Raw genomic sequence first — 22994 nt, 5'->3', positions numbered from 1 at the left:
CCCTGGAGGGGACAGGAGGCAGCCCCCAGGAGGCAGAGGGCACAAGCCACGGGGTGGGAAGATGCTTCCCGTCACGTTTCGCGCTCCATCCTCCTCCTGGCTCCAAAGGCCATGACTGCGGTTGTGACTGCCGCCTCCACTTTCCACCGTGACCCAAGACCCTCCGGAGCAACTGCGGACCATTCAGAAGTCCTCAGGCCACACGTGTCCTTTCATCACGGGCGGTTAAGCTGCTCTACCATGCTGCTGTCTGATCACACCTTGCTGCTGCGGTCCAGTTGTCGGATCTTACCATAGGGAGCTGCCTAGGACCGAGTCAGACCACTGGTTCATCGAGCTCCATACTGCCTACACTGGCTGGCAGCCGCTCTCCAAGGTTCCACGCAGGACTCTTTCCCAGTCCTGTCTGGAGATGCTGCCATAGACTGAAGCTGGGACCAGTGTGCCCTCTAAGGCGTGCGTGTGCGCTCACATGTTTTTTTATGTCCACTCAGTTCATTTTAGATCCCACTCAGACTAATCAGGAAGGCCCCACTCTGAATGCAGGTGTGCTGCACACACAGTCTTGATTCTGCCGCCCAGAACAAAACTCATTCCGCACTCAGAAGAGAAAAAATGAGAGAGGACACGGCCTGGGACCAGAGGCTCTTCTGCCGCTGAGCAAGGCCCCCTCCCCTGGCTTTGACTCCAGCCTCCTCCCCTTGCCCCTCGGCCTTTGCCCCCAACTCTCCACAGCCCACCTAGGTGGCTGGATTCCCTCTCAAAAATCCTCTTAATTTCTGGGGGCTCCTCCTGAATCTTGCATTCTGTAGCCATAGCAAGATGCCTGATCCTACACTCTGACCTCCCAGGCTGTGAAGATGGGGAAAGAGCCCCACCAGGCAAACTTGAGCCCCAGTGCCCACAGGGAGATGTAGCCACCCCACTTGCTCCACGCGCTGTCACTCCAGACAAGCCCAGCCTCTCCTTGCTGGGTTAGGGGGCGGGGCATAATGGGCCATCCTTTTCAAGAAGCCTTGGCCATTTCCTGGGAAAAGAGGCTGGCTGGCTGGCTGGCTGGCTGCAAACTCCGCTGTAGGAGCAACCTCAGCAAACGTGGCTGGGGGCAACAGGCCCAGGCAGCAGCTGAGAAAGGCATGCTGGCCCCCTCTCCTCACCCCACCCCGCAGACGGAAGAGTCCCAGGATGGCTCTTTCAGCCTCATCAAGGGAGTTGTTGACTTTTAACTGTCCCCAGTGGCAGAGCAGCAGCTTGCATGGAGAAGCTCACTCCCTGGCAGCATCCTCAGGTAGGGCGAGGAAGACTCCTGCCTGAAACCTTGGAGAGTTGCTACCAGTCAGAGTAGATAGTACTAAGCTAGACAGACCAAAGGCCTGACTCAGTACAAGGCAGCTTCTTGAAACCCATCCAAACATTCTTCTGCCTCTCTAGTCGGCTTTCTGTTCCTGATGCCTTGAGCATTTTAAGAAGAGGAGGGGGGCGGCCTCCAGACAGGACCCCCTGGTCGCCACCCATTACCTCTGCCTCGCACTTCCTTGCTGAGGGGCCCTGGACTCTCAGAAGCTGCCTTTCTAGCAACAAGGGCAGGGAGAGAGAAATGGCTTTCCATGGCACAGCAGCAGCAACAGCAGGACCACTCTGGCTGCCAAACAAAAGGATTTGTTCTGATTCATTTGCTCTACAAAATATCTCCCCATCGTAAGTCGGTGTTTATTTTGCCAGGATTTGTGCACTTCTCATGTAGAGCACCCTGCTTGGTTCTCCTCTTCGTCCCAGCTGGCATCTCAGTCATCTTGCTTGAGCTTTTAAACAACCCGTTGTTGTTGTTGACGGTCTCTGAAGTGCAGACCTCTCTTGCCTGAGGGGGTCTGACCTGGTACATTTCCATTTCCTTGTAGGAAAAGCCCCCCTCTTTCTGAATCGCCCATTCCTCAAAATGTAAATAGAACGATAACCAAGTCTGGAAGAGACACCTGATAAAGAGCATTCCTCCATGAGAAGGAGGAGTGCTCGGACTTCACATGCAATTCAGGATACAGCATCAACATTCGAAACTCGAAGGACTCCCTAGCAGCCTGGGAGGCGGCTCTTTGGAGTGGCTCCCAACTCGTTCTTTCAGCTTGTTTCTTTCAAGGGACCTCGACTCTTATGCATGGGAGACCCTTGAGCTGCAGCACCCCCTCTCCCCCCCCCCGCATGCCGGTTAAAGCCATGTACAGCTTGCTCCTTGCTGTCCCGGGGAGGCTGCATCTCTGGTACTCAGCATGCCCAGCATCCTCTGGCAGCAGCTGAAAGAGCCCACAAAGACCCATGGCTTCTTTTTTTAAAAAAACACACAAAAAACCAAACACACACACACACACACGTATATACTGGATTTAATTTTTTTTAATTAAAAAGTGATATCCTCTTGTTAACAGTACAGAGGAATCTACATGACAAAACCATTCAAGAACAGAACATCTACAGCTCCAGGAATGGGGTGAAGCAGTTTGGCCCCCAAGAGCTGCCTCGGAGCAGGCAGCCCCGCCACAAAGGGCCTCCGCCTGACATCTACTGAAAGTCAACTGTCAAGTGTGGACAAATCCAAATGCAGGGGGCGTGTGCAGCGCCCAACAGGCCCAAGTCAACACCAAAAGCAACACAGAGGCGTCTCTCCGCTCTCTCGGGAAGGACCAAGCCGCACTGCAGAGCCTGGAAGAGCAGCCCGACAAGAACTGCAGGCAGCGCATGCCCGGGGGGGGGGGCACCCTGGCGAGAAGCCCCAGCCCCCCGAGTCCTGGGCAAGGATCCCCGTGAGGCACAGCAGCTCACAGGGCACAAGGTCCCATCCCGCTGCCCCCCAGACTAGCAGCCCCTCGGCCCTTGCTGGCGCCCGCCCGCCCGCCCACCTGTAGGGCCTCCGGTCCCACACAGCCACCCGAGGAAGGGGCTAAGCAGCTCCAGCATCAAAGGCTCGGGAGGGGGAGGAGCAGCACCACAGAGCCCGGGCAGCCTTCTGCAGCACACGGAGGTGGAAGTCCAGAGGCCTGGCTGCGGGGGGCGCGGGGGGGGGGGTGAGGAGGCGTGGGGAAGGGCCATGCTCATCAAGGGCATCCGAGACGGGGAGGCAGGCATTAGTAGTGCCTCTGGTAAGAGCCCAAAGGCTGCTGGCCAGGAGGCACTGCCCGTGCCTGACCCACGGTCTGGTTCACCAGATGGGAGAGCGCAGGGCCGCTCTGGATGAGTGTGTCAAGAGCCTTCTGCACACTCGGGTTGTCAAAGTTGATCCCAGAAGACGGTGCGGGCCGCGTGGCAGCGGCGTTGCTGGGGGCCGGGGCCCGGTTCTGGTAGAGTGGCTGGGAGGGCTGCTGGGCTGCAGCTCGGGGGCCCGCACCTCGGGCAGGCCCGGGGTGGCTGGAGAACTGGGCACCCTGGCCTGGGGCCCGCTGCTGGGACTGGGGCAAGCCCGCCCCGCTGAGCTGGCCAGCCCGGCTCGGAGTGCTGGGGACCGTGGCAAAGCCGGGGTTCTGCGTGGCTCCCACGGCGGGGCTGCTGTTTGCTACGGCAGCTGCTGCCCCGCTGTTGAAGAGGCTGAGGATCTTGGCCTGCAGCTCCTGCTGGGGAGTCGAAGCGGCCGGGGCCGAGGCCGAGGGCATCAGAGGCTGGCTGCTCGAATGGGCTTGAGAGCTGGGCAGGCTGGCCGGGTTGGCCAGCGAGGAGCCAAGCGCCTGCCGGGGAAGCGAAGCTGCAGGAAGAGAAAAACAGCCCCCATTAAGCCCCGCAGAGCTGCTCCTGGGCCCTGAGAGCAGACACCCACAGCCACTGGTCTCGGGCCCCCAACCGCTAGGACAGGAAGTCTGAGTCAGTGGGGCAGGGTGGGCAACTGCATGGGTCCCCCCTCTTGCATGCCCCACTCTGGGCAGCCCCTGCGCACAGCCCCGCCCCGAGGAAGACTCACCAGGAAGAGAGTCCCCGCCGCCGCCGCCGCCGCTGCCACCTCCTCGCAGCTGGCGCTCCTTGCGCTCTCTCAGGTAGTTGATGATCTTGTCTGTCTCCTCGGCAGTCAAATAGCGGTTGTCTGCCAGCAAGTTCAGGAGAGCCTGGATGCTTGGGGGGTGGGCCCCCCGGAGGCCCTCCTCCACAGGCGGGGGCCGCTCTCGCTCCTGCAGAATGGTTTCGTCAGCCATCTTGGCAGCCTGTCTGGCTATTTCCTCACGCTCCTTCTCCCGAACCTCAGTCTTGTAACGCTCATAGTTCCTTGCCACCAGCACCATGGCATCGGCTTGTGGCATATTCCGGTGCTCTGTGGCAGGAAAGACTGTATGAGAGGCACAAGCCATCAGTCACCCCGCCTGACCCCTAGACCTCGTCCACCAACTGACAGCCCCAGGACGGCCCAGTGGGTCTGGAGACCATTTGCAAAGTGCAGGACAAGCCTCCTCCTGAACGGCCTGGCAGTCTTCCCTGCCACTCTGAAGGGCTCCAGGCACCTGCGCAGCTGCAACACAAGCTGCTGCTGGGGCTAGAAGGGCAGGGAAGCGCCCTGCCCAGAGATGGAGTGCCAGTTGGGGGGCGTCAAGCGTCCCAAGGGCAAGGAGTCCCAGGGCACACACTGCCTCTGCTTGCTCCTCTTCCTGACGCTGCCAAGGAGACGGGGTCCTCCAAGCCCAAGTGCCAGGGCTTGGCACCAGGCTCAAAGTTCAGAGTCCTCCAACTAGGAACTCTGGGTTCAGCAACTGAAATAAAGGGGTCAACCTGAGAGGCACCATGGGTTGTGGGGTGAGAGTTGCAACACAACCTTGATCAGCTCCCTGCCCCACATCCGAGGGGCTGGGTGGAAAGTGCAGAGGCTGAGCAGAACTGCACAGAGACGTTCCAATCATCAGAACACATGAAGGCCTGGAACGTCTTTTACACGAGGGATGACAGACACGGTCCTTTCATGCTCCTCGACACAGTGTGGGTCCTGGGGCTCTGGCCCCTTCGCCTGCCTTCTGAGAGAGCATGGGCTGGTGGAGAAGCAGCAGGCCACTCAGAGCCTTGTGTGTGCCATGAGGGCAAGGCCTCTGCCAGGAAATGCACAGTGCAGCCTCCAGCCACATGCTAGCCCTCATACCTTGGGGGGTGCCAAACATGATGTTGACCGTGCAGGAGTGGTGGACTTGGTGCTGCTGAGTGATGACAATGGCAAAAGGAGACCCCCCTCGGCTCACGTCGTCGAGGGCTTGCTGCAAAGACATCTCCGAGTTGAGAAAGATCAGATCCACCATCATGCCCAGGTCACGCACCTTCCGGCCCACGGACTCGGCATACTCTCTGCACAAAAAAGCCGCCCCGCATGAGAACGCAGTGTGAATAGAACATCTGCTGGAGGAGCAGCAGCAGCAAAAGGCATTGTGCCTTCCAGGCAGGAGCGCCTCTCTGCCTCCTCCTCTTACAGAGTCACACGGGGAGCTGGGCAAACTCAAGCCCGCAGACCCTTCTGCTTCAGAACACAGCTCAGTCTTGCCCCAGAAAAACAGCAGGCCAACACAACCAGCCCCACAACAATACACGGGGAGGAGAGGGAACCCGGCCAGCCTCTCCAACTCTTACTTGGTCTGCTTGTTGACCACAATCACGGAACAGTCCACAGGCCGCTCCGAATCGATGCGCCTCTTAATGTCCTCAAAGTACTGGCGGTAGAGATCCTCCCGGCGACGTTCCTCACGCTTCATACGCTCTGGTGACAAGAGCCAGCAGAATCAAGGGCAGAAAAGTGGCCGGCCTGCCCTTTCTTGGCTGGACCCCCCCCCCAACACACACACACCTCTCATCCCCCACCCGCCTGTACCACAGCCCATCCGACACTGACCTTCAGCACTCAAGGGGGGTCTGTCTGCATGATTTCGGTAACGATCATAATAGGAGTCGTCCCTTTTCCGGTAGTAATCCTCAGGACGCACACAGCGGTCGTAGCCCTCTTCCCGCCTACAGAGCAGAGTGTGAGCAGTCTGGTGCCTGGACCAAAGCACCCCCGCATTGCCATCAGCCCCACGGGCTCTCTCCAAGAGCACGCTAAAGGGTCCCTCCCAGAATGCGCTCACCCTGCCCTGCTGTTGAGAGATACCTGTAGGGTGGCTCCCGCGCATCCCGGTAACGCTCTAAGAGTGGATCCCGAGGATCTCGCAAGTCCCGAGGGTCCCTCATGTCTCTGGTGTCTCGTGGATCTCTGGGGTCCCGGAAATCTCTGGGATTTCTATGGTCTCTGGCATCACGAACATCTCTAACCCGGATATCCCGCGCATCCCTGGAATCTCTGCCATTTCTGCCATCCCGAGGTTCTCTCCGTGGACTGCCCCGGTTAGGAGAGCGATCACGCCTTGCATCTCTCTCTCCATATGCAAAGGTCTCTCTACAAGAAGCACCAGGAAAAGTCCTTTAGATAGGCACTAGCAGCGGAACTGTTCTGAACTGCAGGCCAAGGCCCTCCTCCCATCTGTCTCAGACTGCAACAAGCATCCAGAAACACCCCAAAGAGATGCGGATCCCTGTTCACCCTGCTCCAGGCTGCTGAGTGATCCTGGCCTGGTGGTAAACCTGTGTCTGGGCTATACCACCTCAGCCTGCAGTGGGGCTTACATGGCCACACGTGTCTCTATATGAAAAAACTCTCTTCACATACAAAGGAAGCACAGCAGGGGGAAAGCTAGGTTAAGTTTTTGATCCCTGACAGTTCTCTACAGTTTTTCTACATGCAGGGAAGAGCTGTAAAGAAAAACATTCAGTCACATGCGCCACCCCTCTCACCCCACGCAGTGCAAAATGGTACAGTGCAGATGCAGGCTGAGCTGCTTCATCCAAGACTCTGAAACAGCCGCCCTGCCCAACCCAACCTCACCTCCTGTGAGGACTTTTCTAGGGAATAGGCTCCCAAAGATGTTCACACTGAGTGCCAAGCTCAAGAGTGAGTGCAGTGAAATGGGCGCTGCCACATCTATCCCTGGGCTGGGCTCAGCATTCTTCAGAACTTGGTCACCCAGGCTCCCACAGGGACAAAGTATATAGCCAAGACCAGACCTGGCGCCTGAGGGGATTGCCACAGGAAGCAGGCAGTGGAAGCAAAGACTCATGTCATGGGACTTAACACCAGTTGTGGCGATGGAGCACCCCACTGGGAACAGGGAGCCATTTCATTGGCATGCCACTCCCACAACCCAGAACATAGCAGCTTGCAGAATAAACCTCCTGGACAGGAGACCACGAGTACCAGGAAGACAGAGACACACACCCCACTTTCCAGAATGTCTGAGAGCAGGATAGCTGCAGTCCCCTGACTGCTGGTTGATGAGGCGCACTCAGCCTGCTCGGGTTCCAGAGACACGCTCAGGTGACCCTCCACCACCCAACTGACATGGACCTTTGGAGGCCACTCTGAACATGACCAAGGACTCCAGCGAGGGCTGGAGTCTGTCAGTTCCAAGTCTAGCCCTCCCTCTTCCTAGGCTCTGTGTAGGTAGCAGCACTTTCCAAATATCTTTAGTCTTCGAACCAGTGGAGTCTGAAACGGATGTCACTGAGCCCAGCTGAACAGCACCGTTGCCTGGGGAATCCCAGAAGAGTCACAACGACAGGAAGGGTACCCAATATAAGAGCAGTCAAGGAAACTTGGGTGGGTGGCGGGGAAAGAGAGAGCGAGAGGGGGAGGGAGGGGGAGAGAGAGAGAGAGACCGTCCGAGACAGAGACACCGTCCTCCTCCAGGCAGGCAACAGTTCTGGACTGATAAGGTGCCACTGCAGCACTCGCACAGGCATGCCCTGACAGGCTGCAGTGCAAGAGCCCAGACATGGTGTGGCTGTGTGTCCCCAAATTCTCCAACCGCCACCCCCTTGCACTCTGGCCACCGGCACCCACGGCAAGACAAGGCCCTGGCACCCGCTCGCGCTCTGCTCACAGCACTCAAGGCAAGGCAACGCGCCCTGGCACCCGCTCGCGCTCAAGCCGCTGGCATCCAGAGCGATGCGCTGGCATCCGCTTGCGCTTTGGCCACTGAGCCCTGGCTCGTGGCCTGGAAGAAGTGGCAGCAAGCACAGGGCTGGCGCACAGCTTTGCACCAATGCCAACTGGAGTCCCCATGCATGATGGGCACCCACACTGACGCAGCACCAAGAGGGGGCAGGAGAGTCCTCTTGCCAAGTAGGCATCGGGCCCCCGTGTTCAGGGTGCTGCTGCAGCAGCAGCAGCAGCACACGCACCTGCAGGAGGGAAAGGGCTGCCCTGGTGCCCTGCCCTCAGACGCAACCACGGTTGCTGTCCTCGCCCTCTTGGTGCAGCCCGAAGGATGCTCTTGACTTCATGGCGTCCGCCAGGGACGCTCCGGAGTCAGAGAGGCCGCAGCAGCTGCAGCGGCACTCCTCTGCGCCGAGCTCAGGAGCAGCCCAGCAGCAAACAAGGTTTGCCACCTGCAACCCAAGGAAATGCCTCTGCAGGGAATCCAGAATCACTTGGGATTCCCTTCCAAGGAGAAGATCCAACATGAGCAGAGGAAGGTGCATGGCTGCCCTAAGCCCAAACTTCCTGGGGGAACTCGTTGCTTCACAGTACTTTACCTTCGTGCTGGGCTGGACCGTGAGGGAGCCTTATTCATATTTCTTCTTTCCGCTGCTTTATTAATATCTGAAAAGAATAATCAACCCGTCTGTTCAATGCTATGAAACAAAGAAAAGATCATCAGCATATTGAAAAGAGAGCATCAAAGTACAAAGACCACAAGATGGAGCCAGGAAATCCACTCAACAAGGCACTGTCAGACAACCTTTATTACATCAGCAATACAGTACAGTGCAAAGATAGGCTGAAGAATCTCTCCAGGTCCAGCTCAGGCTAGGCCTGCCCCAAGGTCACATGCTTTCTCTGGGAACCTACAGCTGGAGGCTCTTAAGAGAACAAGCCAAGCCGAACTGGCAGTCCACACCTAGCCCCGTTGCCAAATGAAGCAGGCTGGCATCCTTCAGGGTCCCATAGCCACCGTGTTCCCTTGGCACTCAACTGCGGAGAAAAAAGAATCCTAAAGGTCGGGAGGCGGAAGCTCTACCACCTTAAGTCCAAACACCTTCCAGCCACGACAGATGGACAGGAGGAGAACAAATCAAAAAACGTCTGCCGGCATGAATTAGCACTGGAAAAGCCCTGCATGTCTTCCAACAAGCACTCTTGTGTCACAGAGGTTGTCTGTGAGTTTTAAACCTGCATATATTTTCAGCGTGTGGACAAGATGAGCACTTGGAAGGGAGAAAGGGATGTTTTGCATTCAGATGATGCAGACAGACTGGGCAGTAGCACTACCTTCCAAGAGGCTTCCTGTGGAGGAGGAGGTAGCTTCTTAAAAAAATAATAAATAAATAAATCAGGGGCATCTTTCGACTCAATCAAAGCTTGCTAATTGGCCCATGTCACACAGATAGCCAAAGTCCTTGAGAGACGCTTCACTCTTTCCCTGGAGACTCCACTTGGCTTCACTCACAATCCTTATTCAAGCTCACCAGGGCCTTTTATGACACTGCAGAGGGAAATGCAACTGCCTCAGGAATCAGAAAGCATTCAGGTTTGGCAGACACAATCAATTCAAAGAACCCAAACACAAAATACTCATTACTGCACAAGAAGAAGAGAGGCACGGCATGCAACCACGTTCCCTCAGAAGCAAGAAACATGACTATCTTGGACAGGACCAGTAAGAAAAAGTGCTTACTGGAGCTGCAAGCTGATCTTGGTACTGCAAAGGCTGTTTCAAACAAGTCTGGATTGCTTTCTATTAAAATAGTACAAACACTTGATGCTCTAGTGGATTAAATATATAGACTGGGAGGCCATTAATATTATTCTAATAATTAATTCTAGCAATAAAACCAGTCCATTCCAAGCAACACAAACTCATCTAACGCACGGACTCCATTTTTCATAAGAACATCCTGTTTCCCATAGTGGCCCACCAGGTTCCTCTGAAAAACCCACAGCCAAGAGCTGAGGGCATGCCCTCTCTCCTGCTGTTGCTCCCCTGCAACTGGTATTTATAGGCCATCGTGGTGTAGTGGTCAGAGTGCTGGACTATGACGGGGGAGACCCGAGTTCAAATCCCCATTCAGCCATGATGCTTGCTGGGTGACTCTGGGCCAGTCACTTCTCCCTCAGCATAACCTACTTCACAGGGTTGTTGTGAGGAGAAAATTATGCAGTACACCATTCTGGGCTCCTTGGATGAAGAGTGGAATATAATTAATTAATTAATTAACGGCATCTTGCATCTGAGGCTAGAGGTGGCCTAAAGCCACCAACACCACTTCCTGGGGCAGAGAATGCCATAGGTTAATTATGCACTGCACACACACAAAATACTTCTTTTTGTCAGTCCTGAATTTCCTGGCCTTCAGTTTCATGAGATGACCCTTGTTCTAGTGTTGTGAGAGAGGGAGGAAAATGTCTGCCTTTGAATCAGTTTGCCTTTTTGTACCCCATTCCCCCAGTTTGGAGAGATCCTTTTGGAGTTCCTCACAATCTGTATTGGATTTCACTGCCTTAAATAGTTTAGTGTAATCTGCAAATTTGGCCACCTTGCAGCTTACCCTAATTTCTAGATCATTTATAGGCAAGGTAAAAGAGCACTGGTCCCAGTACAGCTCCCTGGGGGACCACATTTCTTGCTTCCCTCCATAATAAAAACTGTCAATTTATTCCTACCCTGTTTCTTCTCCTGCAACCAGTTACCCATCCACACATGAACCTGTCCCCTTATCCCATGACTGCTATGTTTACTCAAGAGCCTGTGGTGGGGAACTCTGTCAAACAAAAGCCTGTTGGTTGTCCAAGTATACTATGTCGACTGGATCACCATTATCCTCATGCCTGTTGAGTCTCAAAGCACTCCAAAAGGTGAGTGAGGCAAGACTTGCCCTTGCTGAAGTCAGGCTGGTTCTCCTTCAGCAAGGCCTGTTCTTCTATATGTTTAATAATTTTGTCCTTAAGTATACTTTCCAACAATTTACCTGGCACAGAAGTTAAGCTAACTGGCCTGTAACTTCCTGGATCCTCCCAGGATCCCTTTTTCAAAATAGAAATTACATTAGCTACTTTCCAGTCCTCTAGTACAGAGCCTGATTGTAGGGACAAGTTACATATTTTTGAAACCCTAACCCAGCAATTTCACATTTGAGTTCCTTCAGAACTCTTGGGCCAATGTCATGTGGCCCTGGCGATTTGTTAATTTTTACATTTTCAATATAGTTCAGAACAGGCCTGCTCAACAGGCCCCAGCTGTTTTTGGACTACAACTCCCATAATCCCCAGCTACAGTGGCCAATAGCCAGGGATTATGGGAATTGTAGGTCAACATCTGCAGGAGGGCCGAAGTTGAGCAGCCCTGGTTTAGAACCTCCTCTTTCATCACCTCAAATTGGCCTCCAGCCGCCAAGTCTGAGAAGCTCAGTTCCGGAGTGAGTATATGGTCAGTATCACCCATCATGAAGACAGATGCAAAGAACTCATTCAGCTTCTCTGCAATCTCCTTATCCTCCGTAATAAGCCCTTTAACACCCTCATCATCTAAGCGTCCAACAGCCTCCCTGGCAGGTTTTCTGCTTCTGATATATTTAAAGAAGTTTTTAAAAATATTCCTTCTTCCATAAGTATCAGTCTGTTTTTTCACTGAAGCTCCAGCCAAGATGTTGCTTAACCATTCTACATCTTATAATTCTCAGGGTTTCATAAAAACAGGAGCTACCAAGAGATTCTCAAGTGGACAAAATCTGAACAGCATCATGAAGAAACCATTATCATATATTCTTCAATTTCCAGATTCCATCTCCACCCCCTCACCCCGCAAATCACACAATTTCTAAGTTGGAAAATGGAAAGAGGTGGGGGAAACCATCTGAAGTTTCCAATATCTGAGCTGACTGGCTGACATCCTGACTAAATTATTCAATAGTACAACTCAGGGAGTAGTCCAAGGACTACAAAATCCAAATAGGACTTCCTATTGGTTCATGAATTCATGGGAATTCAACCAATTCCCATGAAATTGGTTGCCAAATGAAAGTACTTTGTCACACAACGCAAAATCAACTTGTGGAATACTCTCCCACAAGATGTGTTGGCTACTAGTTTCGATGGCTTTAAGAGGGGTTTGGATAACTTCATGGAGAAATGGCTACTAGTCAGAGGGCTGTAGGCCACCTCCAACCTTAGAAGCAGGATGCCTCTGAATACCAGTTGCAGGGGAGTAACAGGAGAGAGGGCATGCCCTGCCTGTAGGCTTCCAGAGGCATCTGGTGGGCCACTGTGTGAAACAGGATGCTGGACTAGATGGGCCTTGGGCCTGATCCAGCAGAGCTGTTCTTATGTTCTCTAGTAAATTTAGTCAGGATGTCAGCCACTAATTTTATATATGTTATTTAGAACCTACTGAGTGTTTTCTGTCCTAACTTTCCACTCAAAGTTAGTGGATTCAAGGCAGCTATAATAAAAAATGATAGAAAATGATCAAACCACATGTGCACCCAGAACATCAGCTATAAAAAGAATAAGAAAAAAATCCAAAGGGAACGAAAAACCTCAATGGTCAGAGAAAGGGAGACTGAGCATATCTCCTGAGGCAGGAAGTTCCACATTCTGGGTGCCACCACAGAGAAGGCCTTCTCCTGCATTCTCAACAACTGCACTACAAGCAGAGGTGGGACATATGAGAGACCATCTTGCCAACCTCAGTGGATGGGCATATAGGATATGACTGCCCTTTAAGCTCCAGTTCCTAAGTAATTTAGCGCTTGAACCGGTATTTTAAGTTGTGCCCAGAAACAGACCAACAGAAGTGGAGATGGCATAGAAGTGGAGCAACATGTTCCATAAAGCCAGTTCTGGTCAAGCAGCAATACTCTTGATGCAACTGAAGCATGAGTAACTGTGGCCAGGTCCATGCTCTTTCCACACGCAAGCATGGCTTGGTGCACCAGCCTCAGCTGAGCAAAAGCACTCCTATCCAACTGGGAGCCCAGGAGCAAGGTCAGGTTTAGCAAGCACCCCTCAACTGCACAGCTCACTCTTCAAGAAAAGTGCAACCCCATTCAAACATGCTGAACCCCCTGCAGCCCTGCTGACCAAAAGCACGTCTGTCTTGTCGGAACTGAGTTTCAGTTTGTTAACCAACATCTAGTCCATTACTGATCTCAGATAATGTGTTTCAGAACCTCCAAAGGCTTCCTTGGACTGAAACAGAAAGCAGAGTTCTGTGCCATCCATCAGCATACTGACAACACACGCCAAACGAGCAATCTCTGAATGGCTTCGTGTAGATGCTACCTTGCAGGATGCCTTCAGCCACAGGCCAAAGCATGGCGCAGGCATCCCCCAACACCACCTTGTGGGATCTGCACACCAAGGTGGTCAGGAGCCAACAGAAGTCCCCTCCTGGCCAGGCAATCCAGAAGGATATTATAGCTGGTGGTACTGAAAGCCACCGAGAGGTCAGCTTCCATATACTGAGTCAGACCATTGGTCTATCTTGCTCAGTACTGTCTACACAGGCTGGCAGTGGCTTCTTCAAGGTAGCAGGCAGGAATCTCTCTCAGCCCTATCTTGGAGACACCAGAGAGGGAACTTGGAACCTTCTGCTCTTCCAGAGCGGCTCCATCCCCTAAGGGGAATCTCTTGGCGTGCTCACACATCAAGTCTCCCATTCATATGCAACCAGGGTGGACCCTGCTTAGCTAAGGGGACAAGTCATGCTTGCTACCACCAGACCAGCTCTCCTCTCCAGCAGAACCAAGAGAGATGCTATCCCTTGTCCAGTTCCTGAGGGGGATCGTCCACCAGGTGGCCATCTCAGAGCCAAAACTGGGCTGGATCTAGCAAGTCAGCTACCCAGAAAACATACCAGTGATATTAGCCTTTGTACCACGATGCTCTCAGAATTATATCTCAAGTACATGGCCTGGGCACAATCCAGCCAAAGTCAGGCCTCTTCTGGCTCCTGCATGCACACAGTACGCAGTGGATCAAGAGGTACCAGAGGAACATTTGTGCACCTGAGCAGTGACAATGCCATGTGCCCCCACCCTTCACTGCTTTCAAAGCCACATCGACACATGGTACCTATCCATATTCTGAGACAACTAGCCAGACCTAAATACCACCTAAAAGCGCAACAAGGGCACTGAAGTCCTACTGATTTCAACAGGAAGGATGAAAGAATGTGTTCAGCTATTTCACCAAAACCAACGGAACTTAACAGGACTGCCCCATAACAACATGATCCTTCAGTATACCTAACCTGCCCTCCTGCAATTTTGTCTGTATGTCATTTCTTTTCCACCAGGCATTTGCCCTTTAAGTTTTTGGCTTTGTTTTGTTTTTTTTAAATCTCAGATGCTGTTCTAGCCTTGTATTTCGCCCTGAGTCTGTGGATTGGGCAGTATATTAAATCATAAATAAAATAAATATAAAATAAAATAAAATAAAATAAATATAAAATAAAATAAAATAAAAAATAAAATAAAATAAACCCACTCCCAGACATTTCCTCTTCCAAATAAAATTTGCCAATATTTCCTATTCATTTCTGCAGGATTTTATAAGTCACCATTATAGGAAGCAAAGCAAATATTTACAACAAAATATTTGGATATACAGACATTTTAATAGCCATGACCACCTTAAGTTTGTTTCATCTTGTCAAATTATTCAGAAGTTCCCCTCTACACAGTTGTACAGGGCATAAGAACTTAAGTTTTAGTTTTTATAATTCTCAATTTTTAGCTTTTAAAATAACTTTTAATTTGAAACTTAACACCAATTTGAAACTTAATACCAATACCAACAATTTAACTTGTTTACTTAATTTGTTTAGTTTTATTACTTTTATTGTATATTATATCTATTTTATTGTTGTGAGCCTCCCCGAACAGTCGTGTACTGGAGGGGCGGGGCATACATGTTTTTTAAACAAACAAACAAACAAATAGCCCTCCTGGATCAAGCCTAGAAGGTCCAGCATCCTCTTTCACACTGTGGCCCACCAGATGACAGGGTTAGAAGTGCCCACTCGCCAAAAGTCTGTGGGAAATCCATCCGGCCTTGCAAAGCTGGGCTACAGCTACTGCATCAGATATCACCTAGGCTTCTGTAGGACACAGAAGTGCAGAATCTGTCACCCTGAAAATCTCCACTTTCACTCTTTTGGAGGGTGGGGAACCAAGCGTCTCGTCCTTGCTGAAGCCATACATGGAAGACCACCCAGGGAGTGCCCTTGCTGAGCAGCCTGCCTCTTTCCCTCAGCTGTGCTACATGCTTCCACAACACCCTACTTGTGATGTAATTCCAAATTTGGAGGAAAGCTCAAATATTAGCTATTTAATGAAAAAGGAAAAGGGAAAACACCACATGGACAACTCTGGGGAGGAAGAAAACAGCACACAAAGATGTCCAGACCGCATTATTTTGCACTGACCTCTGTACAAAGTTTCTATCCCTTCATAATAATGGCTACAATTTACCTTTGCATGAGAAAAACTTTCCTTAGCTGGTAGCAGCTCATGAGGGCCCAATTATGGGGGATTATGCTTGGTGCTATTTCACATAGCTACCTCTCACATGAATATGACAGAAGTGGATGCATATGAAATGTAATACATCATGGGCTTGCAAATAGCCACTCCTCTGCTTGCCTGAGGTGAATCACTCCCATGTGCTAACTCACAGCATCATATCACATCTCAACACAAGTCTAGCCCTTTCCTTGCACATGCTCAGTACAACATGGTGGACACAGCAAAAGGCGCCTGTCTATTTCTATCACCAACCCTCCCTGGAGTCAGTGGTCTCTTCCCCTTCTTCCAAGGCTGAAACATAAAGGCAGCAATTAGAAGCTCCTAGGTGTAGTGCTTAAGATGTTGGACTAGGACTTGGGAGACCAGGGTACAAGTCCCCACTCAGCTCACCAGGCACCTCTCAGCCAATCATCTCTCACCCTAACCTACCTCACAGGGTTGTTGTGAGGATAAACATAACCATGCACACCAGTCTGGGCTCCTCAGAGGAAGAACTGGATATAAATGTATCAAACCATCATATGATTATTTAGATCAGGGGTGATCAACGTCTGTATTCTTGGGACCCAGGAGTGAACTTTACTACACAAACCAATGGGCAAGTTGCATAATAAGGCTGAGTCCATCTAGCATGGAGTCAGGAAAGACAAATGACCAGACACACCATCACAATCAAGAACACACCCTCACTGTGCCAGTTTTGAGGGTTTTAATTTTACTGGTTTTGGGGCCAGTTGGGTGGCATTCATAGCAGAGAATGTGGACAGAAGTGTTCAAGAGTGAGTGTGCGAGTGTGTGTGTGCGAGTGTGTGTGTGTGAGTGAGTGAGTGAGTGAGTGTGTGTGTGTGTATAACATGCAAAACCCAGAAGATTTATTTTGAAGGATTTACACAAAATTTTTCCATTCCCAATGAACACCTAACATGAAGACACAGAATTCAGGTGTGGAATGCTTCCGTTTTCTTACAATTTGAAGATATTTTTCTTTGCTTTATGCATGAAACTGCAGGCAAGCTTTTCACCACATCTTAATTAGAATATGGTGGGACCAGAGCCAGTCAAAGCATTGGGGGCCTGGATCTGACCCATGGGCTACCCAGATTAGAGTATAAGGGGGTGGGGTGGGAGGAAGCGGGTGCTAAGGATTTTCCAGCCCATTCCCACCAGCAGTAGCAAACACCTATGTTTTCCTTCCTGCCTTCCACCACCACCACCCCCAAATGATACACCTTAGTTTGGGCACTCACTGACACAGAGCCCCCTCATTTGATCCTACTGTATTTATTGCCAGGCATTTTTGAGGCTGAAGGGAAGGCAAAGGTTACTCTACTTGGACCAAGTCCCCATCCAAGCCTCTTATTGTTAAAAGTTACTTCTATACCACATTCCAACCAAAAAGAATTCTCAAAGCAGTGTACATGGCAAAAGGTAGGAGAAAATGATCCTGTCCCCAAGGAGTTCGTGCATCATCCACCACAAGGAGACACAAGGAGCCGCCACTGGAGTGATGCTATGCTGGGCTGAAAAGGGAGGGTCTGGTGCCCCGATGGACAGTCATACCCCATTAACACTGCAGAGCTGAAGCGGAGTTCTCCCCTGCTCCTCTTCAGAGTTTACTCCACCTCACTGACCTTGACTCACGCTGTCTCTTTCAACTGTGCACAGCTCTCTGCAGCTCATTATGTCGAAAAGCACAAACCCAAACATCACTAAAGGTAAAGCATGCTGTCGAGTCGGTGTTGACTCCTGGCGATCAGAGCCCTGTGGTTGTCTTTGGTAGAATACAGGAGGGGTTTACCATTGCCTCCTCCTGCACTGTATGAGAGGATGCCTAATCACTACCTGGCCTCAATCCTGCTATGTGCTCATCCTCAGCACCCTCCTTCACTATTCCATTTGGACAAATTACCCAAAGCACATTTCATGAGCCGCCTTGAGACATTCGAAACACACAAGGTCAAGAGGGCTGCCCTCAGCTGTGTTGCTTCCCAGTGCTCTTCACTTCTCATCCTCTGGGCAACTCCTTCCTCATGGACTAAAGCTCTGTTCCTTCATCCACCTGGCTTAAGCACAGCCTCTCCCAATTGGTTCTGTGATCAAGTCAACTCCTTGAACTCTAGTTCCACACCACCTCTGGAGTTCTGTTGAGATTATATGGTTAAATGGCAACAATCCAATCATTTCAACAACAGAGTCACCCTGGGCTCCATCAGCTCTCTTAAGCTATTGTCCGGTTCTAGAGATTTCACGTTTTGGCTTTTTTTCCACAGGCTCTATGAAGGACCATCAGCATTCTTCAGATTACTTGCAGGATGCGGCCCAATGTTCTTTCTCAATTGAAGACCGATGCAAAGGATAGGAATATAGGAAGCTGCCTTATACAGAGTCAGACCATTGGTCCATCTATCTCAGTATTGTCTACACAGATTGGCAGTGGCTTCTCCAAAGTTGCAGGCACAATTCAGTTAGCTTCTCTGTGATATCTTCAATCCTCAGGGAGGCCCTTAAATTCACCTCTTAACAGTTTCTAGCACGGGACAGCACTGAAGATCCAAGCTGGCTTTTCGGCAGAGAATGAGCAGCAGGGTCCACAGAGAATTTCAAAAGGAAGGCTGCCATTATGGGTTTACGCTGAACATGCGGAAGTGCAGCTGCTGTTCATGATAACATCTTAACACAAAATACTAACATAGCAAAATACATCGAAATGCCAAGACACCCCAAGGCAGCAGAGGAGCTATTCAGAGACACACATCAACGCAAAAAATGCAAACAGAAGTTGAGTCTAGAACTTCTTTTATTGCAAGGTCACATGTGGGCCCTACTTCCAGGCCCTAAAGGAAAGCACCCACCGCTTGTGCACCACGCCTCATTAAATAAGAAAGATCACCATTCTCATCATAAATCAGGCTGCCAGCTTACAAGGGAAATGTGTTTTCTACCCCCTGGCTATTGAGTCAAGTACAGCACACAAATAAAAATAAAATTAAAATAAATATTTTGAGGGTCCAGAAGAAACCAAATTGTTCTGGGTTAAATGTCCAGATGATGCATAGCACTTGTTACATATGATTATTTATTTAGACTGTGATTTCAGAAAAGTAGAAGATTTGTGGCTGGCTCAGATATTGGCAGTCTACAGACATAGGCCCAAAATCAATGCATAAAGATGAGAAAGCCCAGAACAACAGAGATGCCCCCGCCCCTATCTCCTATGGAAAAACTGGACATCAGGGGGAAATTGTAATAATATCTTCTGTGATATTTTCTCTATCCGAATGATCAGTGACATAAATAGCACAACTTTTAAAATAATGAATAATTAATAAGAATGCAATATAAAGGCAACTTATGTAAAAAAAAACAAAAAATGTACCTTACAGGGTCTGTAATTGGCTACTACTACTACAAACTACTATAAATATGTATATATTATTTCTCTATGTAAACCACTTCAGAAACATTTGTTGAAAAGCGGTATATAAATATTTGTAGGAGTAGTAACTGGCTAGCACTGTATTCTGCAGACATAACAGAACTGATTTCATGGTGCATTCCAGCCCAGTGTGAATGGCATATAGCGAGGGCATTCGATTCAGCAGCTTGGCCATATTTTTCATACAGCATCATCACTGTGGTTCAACAGCCAACCTTACTGCTGGTTAAAACATTAAGAACAGCCCTGCTGGATCAAGCCCAAGGCCCAACGAGTCCAGTATTCTGTTTCACAGCACAATTAATTTAATTAATGTTAATTACATTATGGGGATGCTCATTTTGAGTGTTCTGTCTAGAATGATGCTCCTATTTCTGCATTATATTAGTGTAGTTTATTTAGATATTGTGTGGGCATAGAAATCGCTTTTTGTTACCACACTGCTGATGGTTTCTATTCACCACTTGCATTAACAGCTTGTCCACACAACTAGAACTCAATCCTGACTCCCACCAACAGGTATTGCCAATGGACCTCATCCTTGGAGACAAACTCTGATACGCCATATATCTGTCTCACCTCTTCCTTCCTTTTGTAGAAGTTTGCCAACAGGCCACAAATAAAGTTTGAATTAAGGCAGTAACAAAGGGAATGTTGAAACAGGCTTTCAGTTCCTCCTGCACTTGTGCCTACAGCAACTCTCCTTAAAAACAAGAGCACATTTCATCCGTGGGCCTGCTTCATGAGCAACATTTTGAGGCAAAATGTGTGCAATGAACTCAGGAAAACAGCAGAAATATCATCCTTGTGCTGCTGGGTCTGACCTTCCTCTTTTGCAGAAAGAAAAAAAGTGGAAAATCTCTCAAGTTTTAGTTCTATGACTAATAGTTTTAAGAGTATATTTCATTCCAAAATTGCTGCAGCCTCATTGTGTTATTCAAAGGCTCTCAAACATCCTCATCAGTCCATCAAACTGCAAAGGGAGATTAATCTTGGGTTTTTGTAAAGCTTTCTAAACACCCACTCTCAGTAAGTGTACAGCACAAGACTCCAAGATCTCAGTAGAGGAAAGAGTAGAGGAAAGAGTTCTTCACATTTGTTAACTGACAGAATTTCAAGAAAGCGTCAAGATCCTCCAGGGCCAACTGGGGCCATTTCAGAAGGTCCCAGAGTAGATCCTCCCATTGTAGGGATGGGGCAGTGATGTATCATTTTGACCACTGTCAGCCAACTTGTAGGCCACATGGATAGCAACTGAGGAAGAAACATTGGTCTTACCTGTGAAGGGTTCTTTTTTGCCATAATCAGAGCCCATCCTTTACCACAGGGGTTGTGTACCCATCATGCCTCAGGAACAGACAGGAAGTTATCACAGCAGAACTTTTGGTTAGCTGTAGGTGGTGCCCCAAAGCCCCAGTTCCAGACTGTCACGCAGAAGTTGCCATGGAAAGTAGAGAGAGCTTTAGGAGAAAAATTGTTACTGGAGAGAAAAGTACAGCCGTAGCAAGGAAACAAGACAACCAGGAGGCCCGGAAGCTGGAAACGCCTCACTTGTGGACCAACCCTCCCTGAAACGGAGCTACCAAGTAGAATCCAGGGTCAAAGGGGAACTCTAGGTGGTGAGAGAGAAAACGGAAAGGAGTGTAATATCACGGGTGGGCCAGATGGACTCCAATTACGGCGGAAAAGAACGCTTCACAGGTAAGACTAATGTTTCTTTTTCCACCATTAATCAGAGCCCATCCTTTACCATAGGGATATACCAAAGCCTACCACCTATAGATTAGGGAGGGAAGCTCTGAGCCATTTTGGTAGGGCGGTATATAAATCAAATAAATAATAAATAATTATACTGCCTGTTGTAGGATCATCGGAATTCCAGACTGGAAGAGATACTCATAACAAAGGAACATAAGGGGAAGACCCAAGCCAAAAAAATGTAATATCATGATTGGGAGCAATAAAAAATATATATACATTGCACCGATTCAGGGGTAACAGAGATTGTTTGAGAGATATTAGATTATTCACCTAACAGGATAAGGATTACGAAGTCTTGAGTTATCTCGGAGAAGGGGAGAGGCGGTGCAGAAGTGTACTGTAAGCAAACGGATAGACAATGTGTGTCTATTAGCCTTACGGATGCATTATCCAGGCCAGCATATGAGAATAATTGAGGGCTGTGAAAAGCAGAGTTGCATTTGAAGACAATCAGTGTGATATGACAAATGGAAATGGTTTGATCATGGTGGTAACTCTAGGGGAGAATGGATAGCTAGAATTGGACCCTATGCAAGTCTAACTACAGGGTGCCATCACAACTCATGTAACTACGTGGTACCAGCGACTAGCACATTTGAACATAAGGTGTTCCCTGAGCTGGAGAAGGGGCACCCAATTTATTTATTCGATTTCTATATCACCCTTCCAAAAATGGCTCAGGGCAGCTTACATGAAAACAAAACAATTAAAATCAATTAACAGTTAAAAACAGAAATTATGAAACACCATAAAACAATTAACAGTTAAAACATTCAAAACAGTTTAAAAATCCTGGAAAACCAGGTTACAACAAATTAAAAACATTTACAACAATTAAAAAACGCTAGAAGGCCAGGCCAAACAGATAGGTTTTGCAGGCTCTCCTGAAGGCCATTAATGAATTCAGATTACAGATTTCTGCAGGGAGTGCATTCTACAGCCCAGGAGCAGCTACAGAGAAAGCCAGCCTCTGCATTGCCACCAGACACACTAGTGGTAGCTGGAAACAGACCTCTTCAGATTACCTTAACATGCGATGAGGATCATGCAGAAGAAAGCGCTCTCTAAGGTAACCTGGACCTAAGCCATTCAGGGCTTTAAAGGTAATAACCAGCACTTTGTATTTTGCCTGGAAACATATTGGCAGCCAGAGCAACTGTTTCAAAACAGGCATAATATGGTCTCTCTGGGTTGCCCCATTTTGGACTAACTTAAAGGATTGAGGGTACAGCCATGTATATAGGCTGCAACCAGATGCAACTGTTGCCTTAGTGCTGAAGCTGCGAGGCCTAGATTTTGTAAGAGAGAGGAAGAATCACAGCTTCTCCTACAGTTTATTCACAGTGATGTTTGTGATTTGTTGGGAGAAAACAGAAGTTTTAGTCACTACCTACTCACAGTAATTGATTATTATACAAGATTTGCTTATGTTCATAGTCTGTGAGAGAATAGTCTAGAGTTTGCGAAATTTCAAGAATCTATTGCGCTGGTCAGGACAAAATATTTTTTTTTTGAAGACAAGGTAGGCGATTACACATCAGATGACATGGAAATTTTCTTTCTTTTCTTTTGAAAGAACTGGGAATCACATCTGAGACCATGCCCCCAGACACGCTCAATAGAATGGTGTGGCACAAAGGAGGAATCACTCTTACTAGAGATAGACAGATACATGTTGTAAGGTGTAAGTGTGGCAAATAAGTTTGGAGAGAAGCAGTAACGACTACCAGCTATTTACAAAACCAATTGCTAACCAAAGCAGTGGAAAAAACACCATCTGAAATGAGGTTTGGAGAGAAGCCTAGCCTGCTGAATGCCAGAGGGTTTGGATGTGAAGTACATGTATATGTAGTGCAAGGAAAGAGAAACAAGCTGGATTGTAAAAGGAAGAAAGGAATACACTGTGGTTATGTACTGGGACAATAAGGATACAGAACTCCTACAATGATGAAACTGATGTTACTGAAAATTTGCACGGTTGTTTACTTTGGAGAGATACAAGCGCCAACCAAGGGGAAGTACCAGAAGTTGGGCCAAGGATCCAAATGGGTGAGGGAGCAGGCGAACAGACTCTCGTACGCCTTGTGGCAGCCAGGAAAACTAAGGCAGAAGCAAAACCAGATTCTGAAGGTGTAGCACAGTCTGCATGAGAAGTGAGACTTTCACAGAGGGTCAACAAGGAAGACCCCACCCGGAGGACATTCACCGATGACCTGAAGTGAAGAGTTACAGGAAA

The 22994-nt window shown here is 49.3% G+C and overlaps 1 protein-coding gene across 6 annotated transcripts in view; it reads right to left on the bottom strand.

Annotated features, from left to right (window-relative positions):
* Nucleotides 1-2370: 2370 nt before the first annotated feature.
* NCOA5 (nuclear receptor coactivator 5) overlaps nt 2371-22994 on the bottom strand; it is a 39497-nt gene continuing 18873 nt past the window's right edge. For 3 of the 6 annotated variants that reach the window (XM_053246671.1, XM_053246676.1, XM_053246670.1), the window contains exons 2-8: nt 8572-8638; nt 6092-6376; nt 5837-5952; nt 5578-5704; nt 5099-5298; nt 3941-4300; nt 2371-3727 (exon numbers count right to left, since the gene is read on the bottom strand). In XM_053246671.1, coding sequence (XP_053102646.1) covers nt 3117-3727; nt 3941-4300; nt 5099-5298; nt 5578-5704; nt 5837-5952; nt 6092-6376; nt 8572-8609 — 1737 coding nt within the window. In that variant the 5' untranslated portion in view covers nt 8610-8638 and the 3' untranslated portion in view covers nt 2371-3116. The remainder of the gene's footprint in view (nt 3728-3940; nt 4301-5098; nt 5299-5577; nt 5705-5836; nt 5953-6091; nt 6377-8571; nt 8639-22994) is intronic. The other 3 variants (XM_053246674.1, XM_053246675.1, XM_053246673.1) reach the window with 2 other exon arrangements.

This window comes from Hemicordylus capensis, chromosome 4 (genome assembly GCF_027244095.1).
Source record: "Hemicordylus capensis ecotype Gifberg chromosome 4, rHemCap1.1.pri, whole genome shotgun sequence".
Lineage (NCBI taxonomy): Eukaryota > Metazoa > Chordata > Lepidosauria > Squamata > Cordylidae > Hemicordylus > Hemicordylus capensis.
The sequence above is the reverse complement of the archived record's forward strand: the minus strand, read 5'-3'. Positions and strand labels throughout refer to the sequence as shown.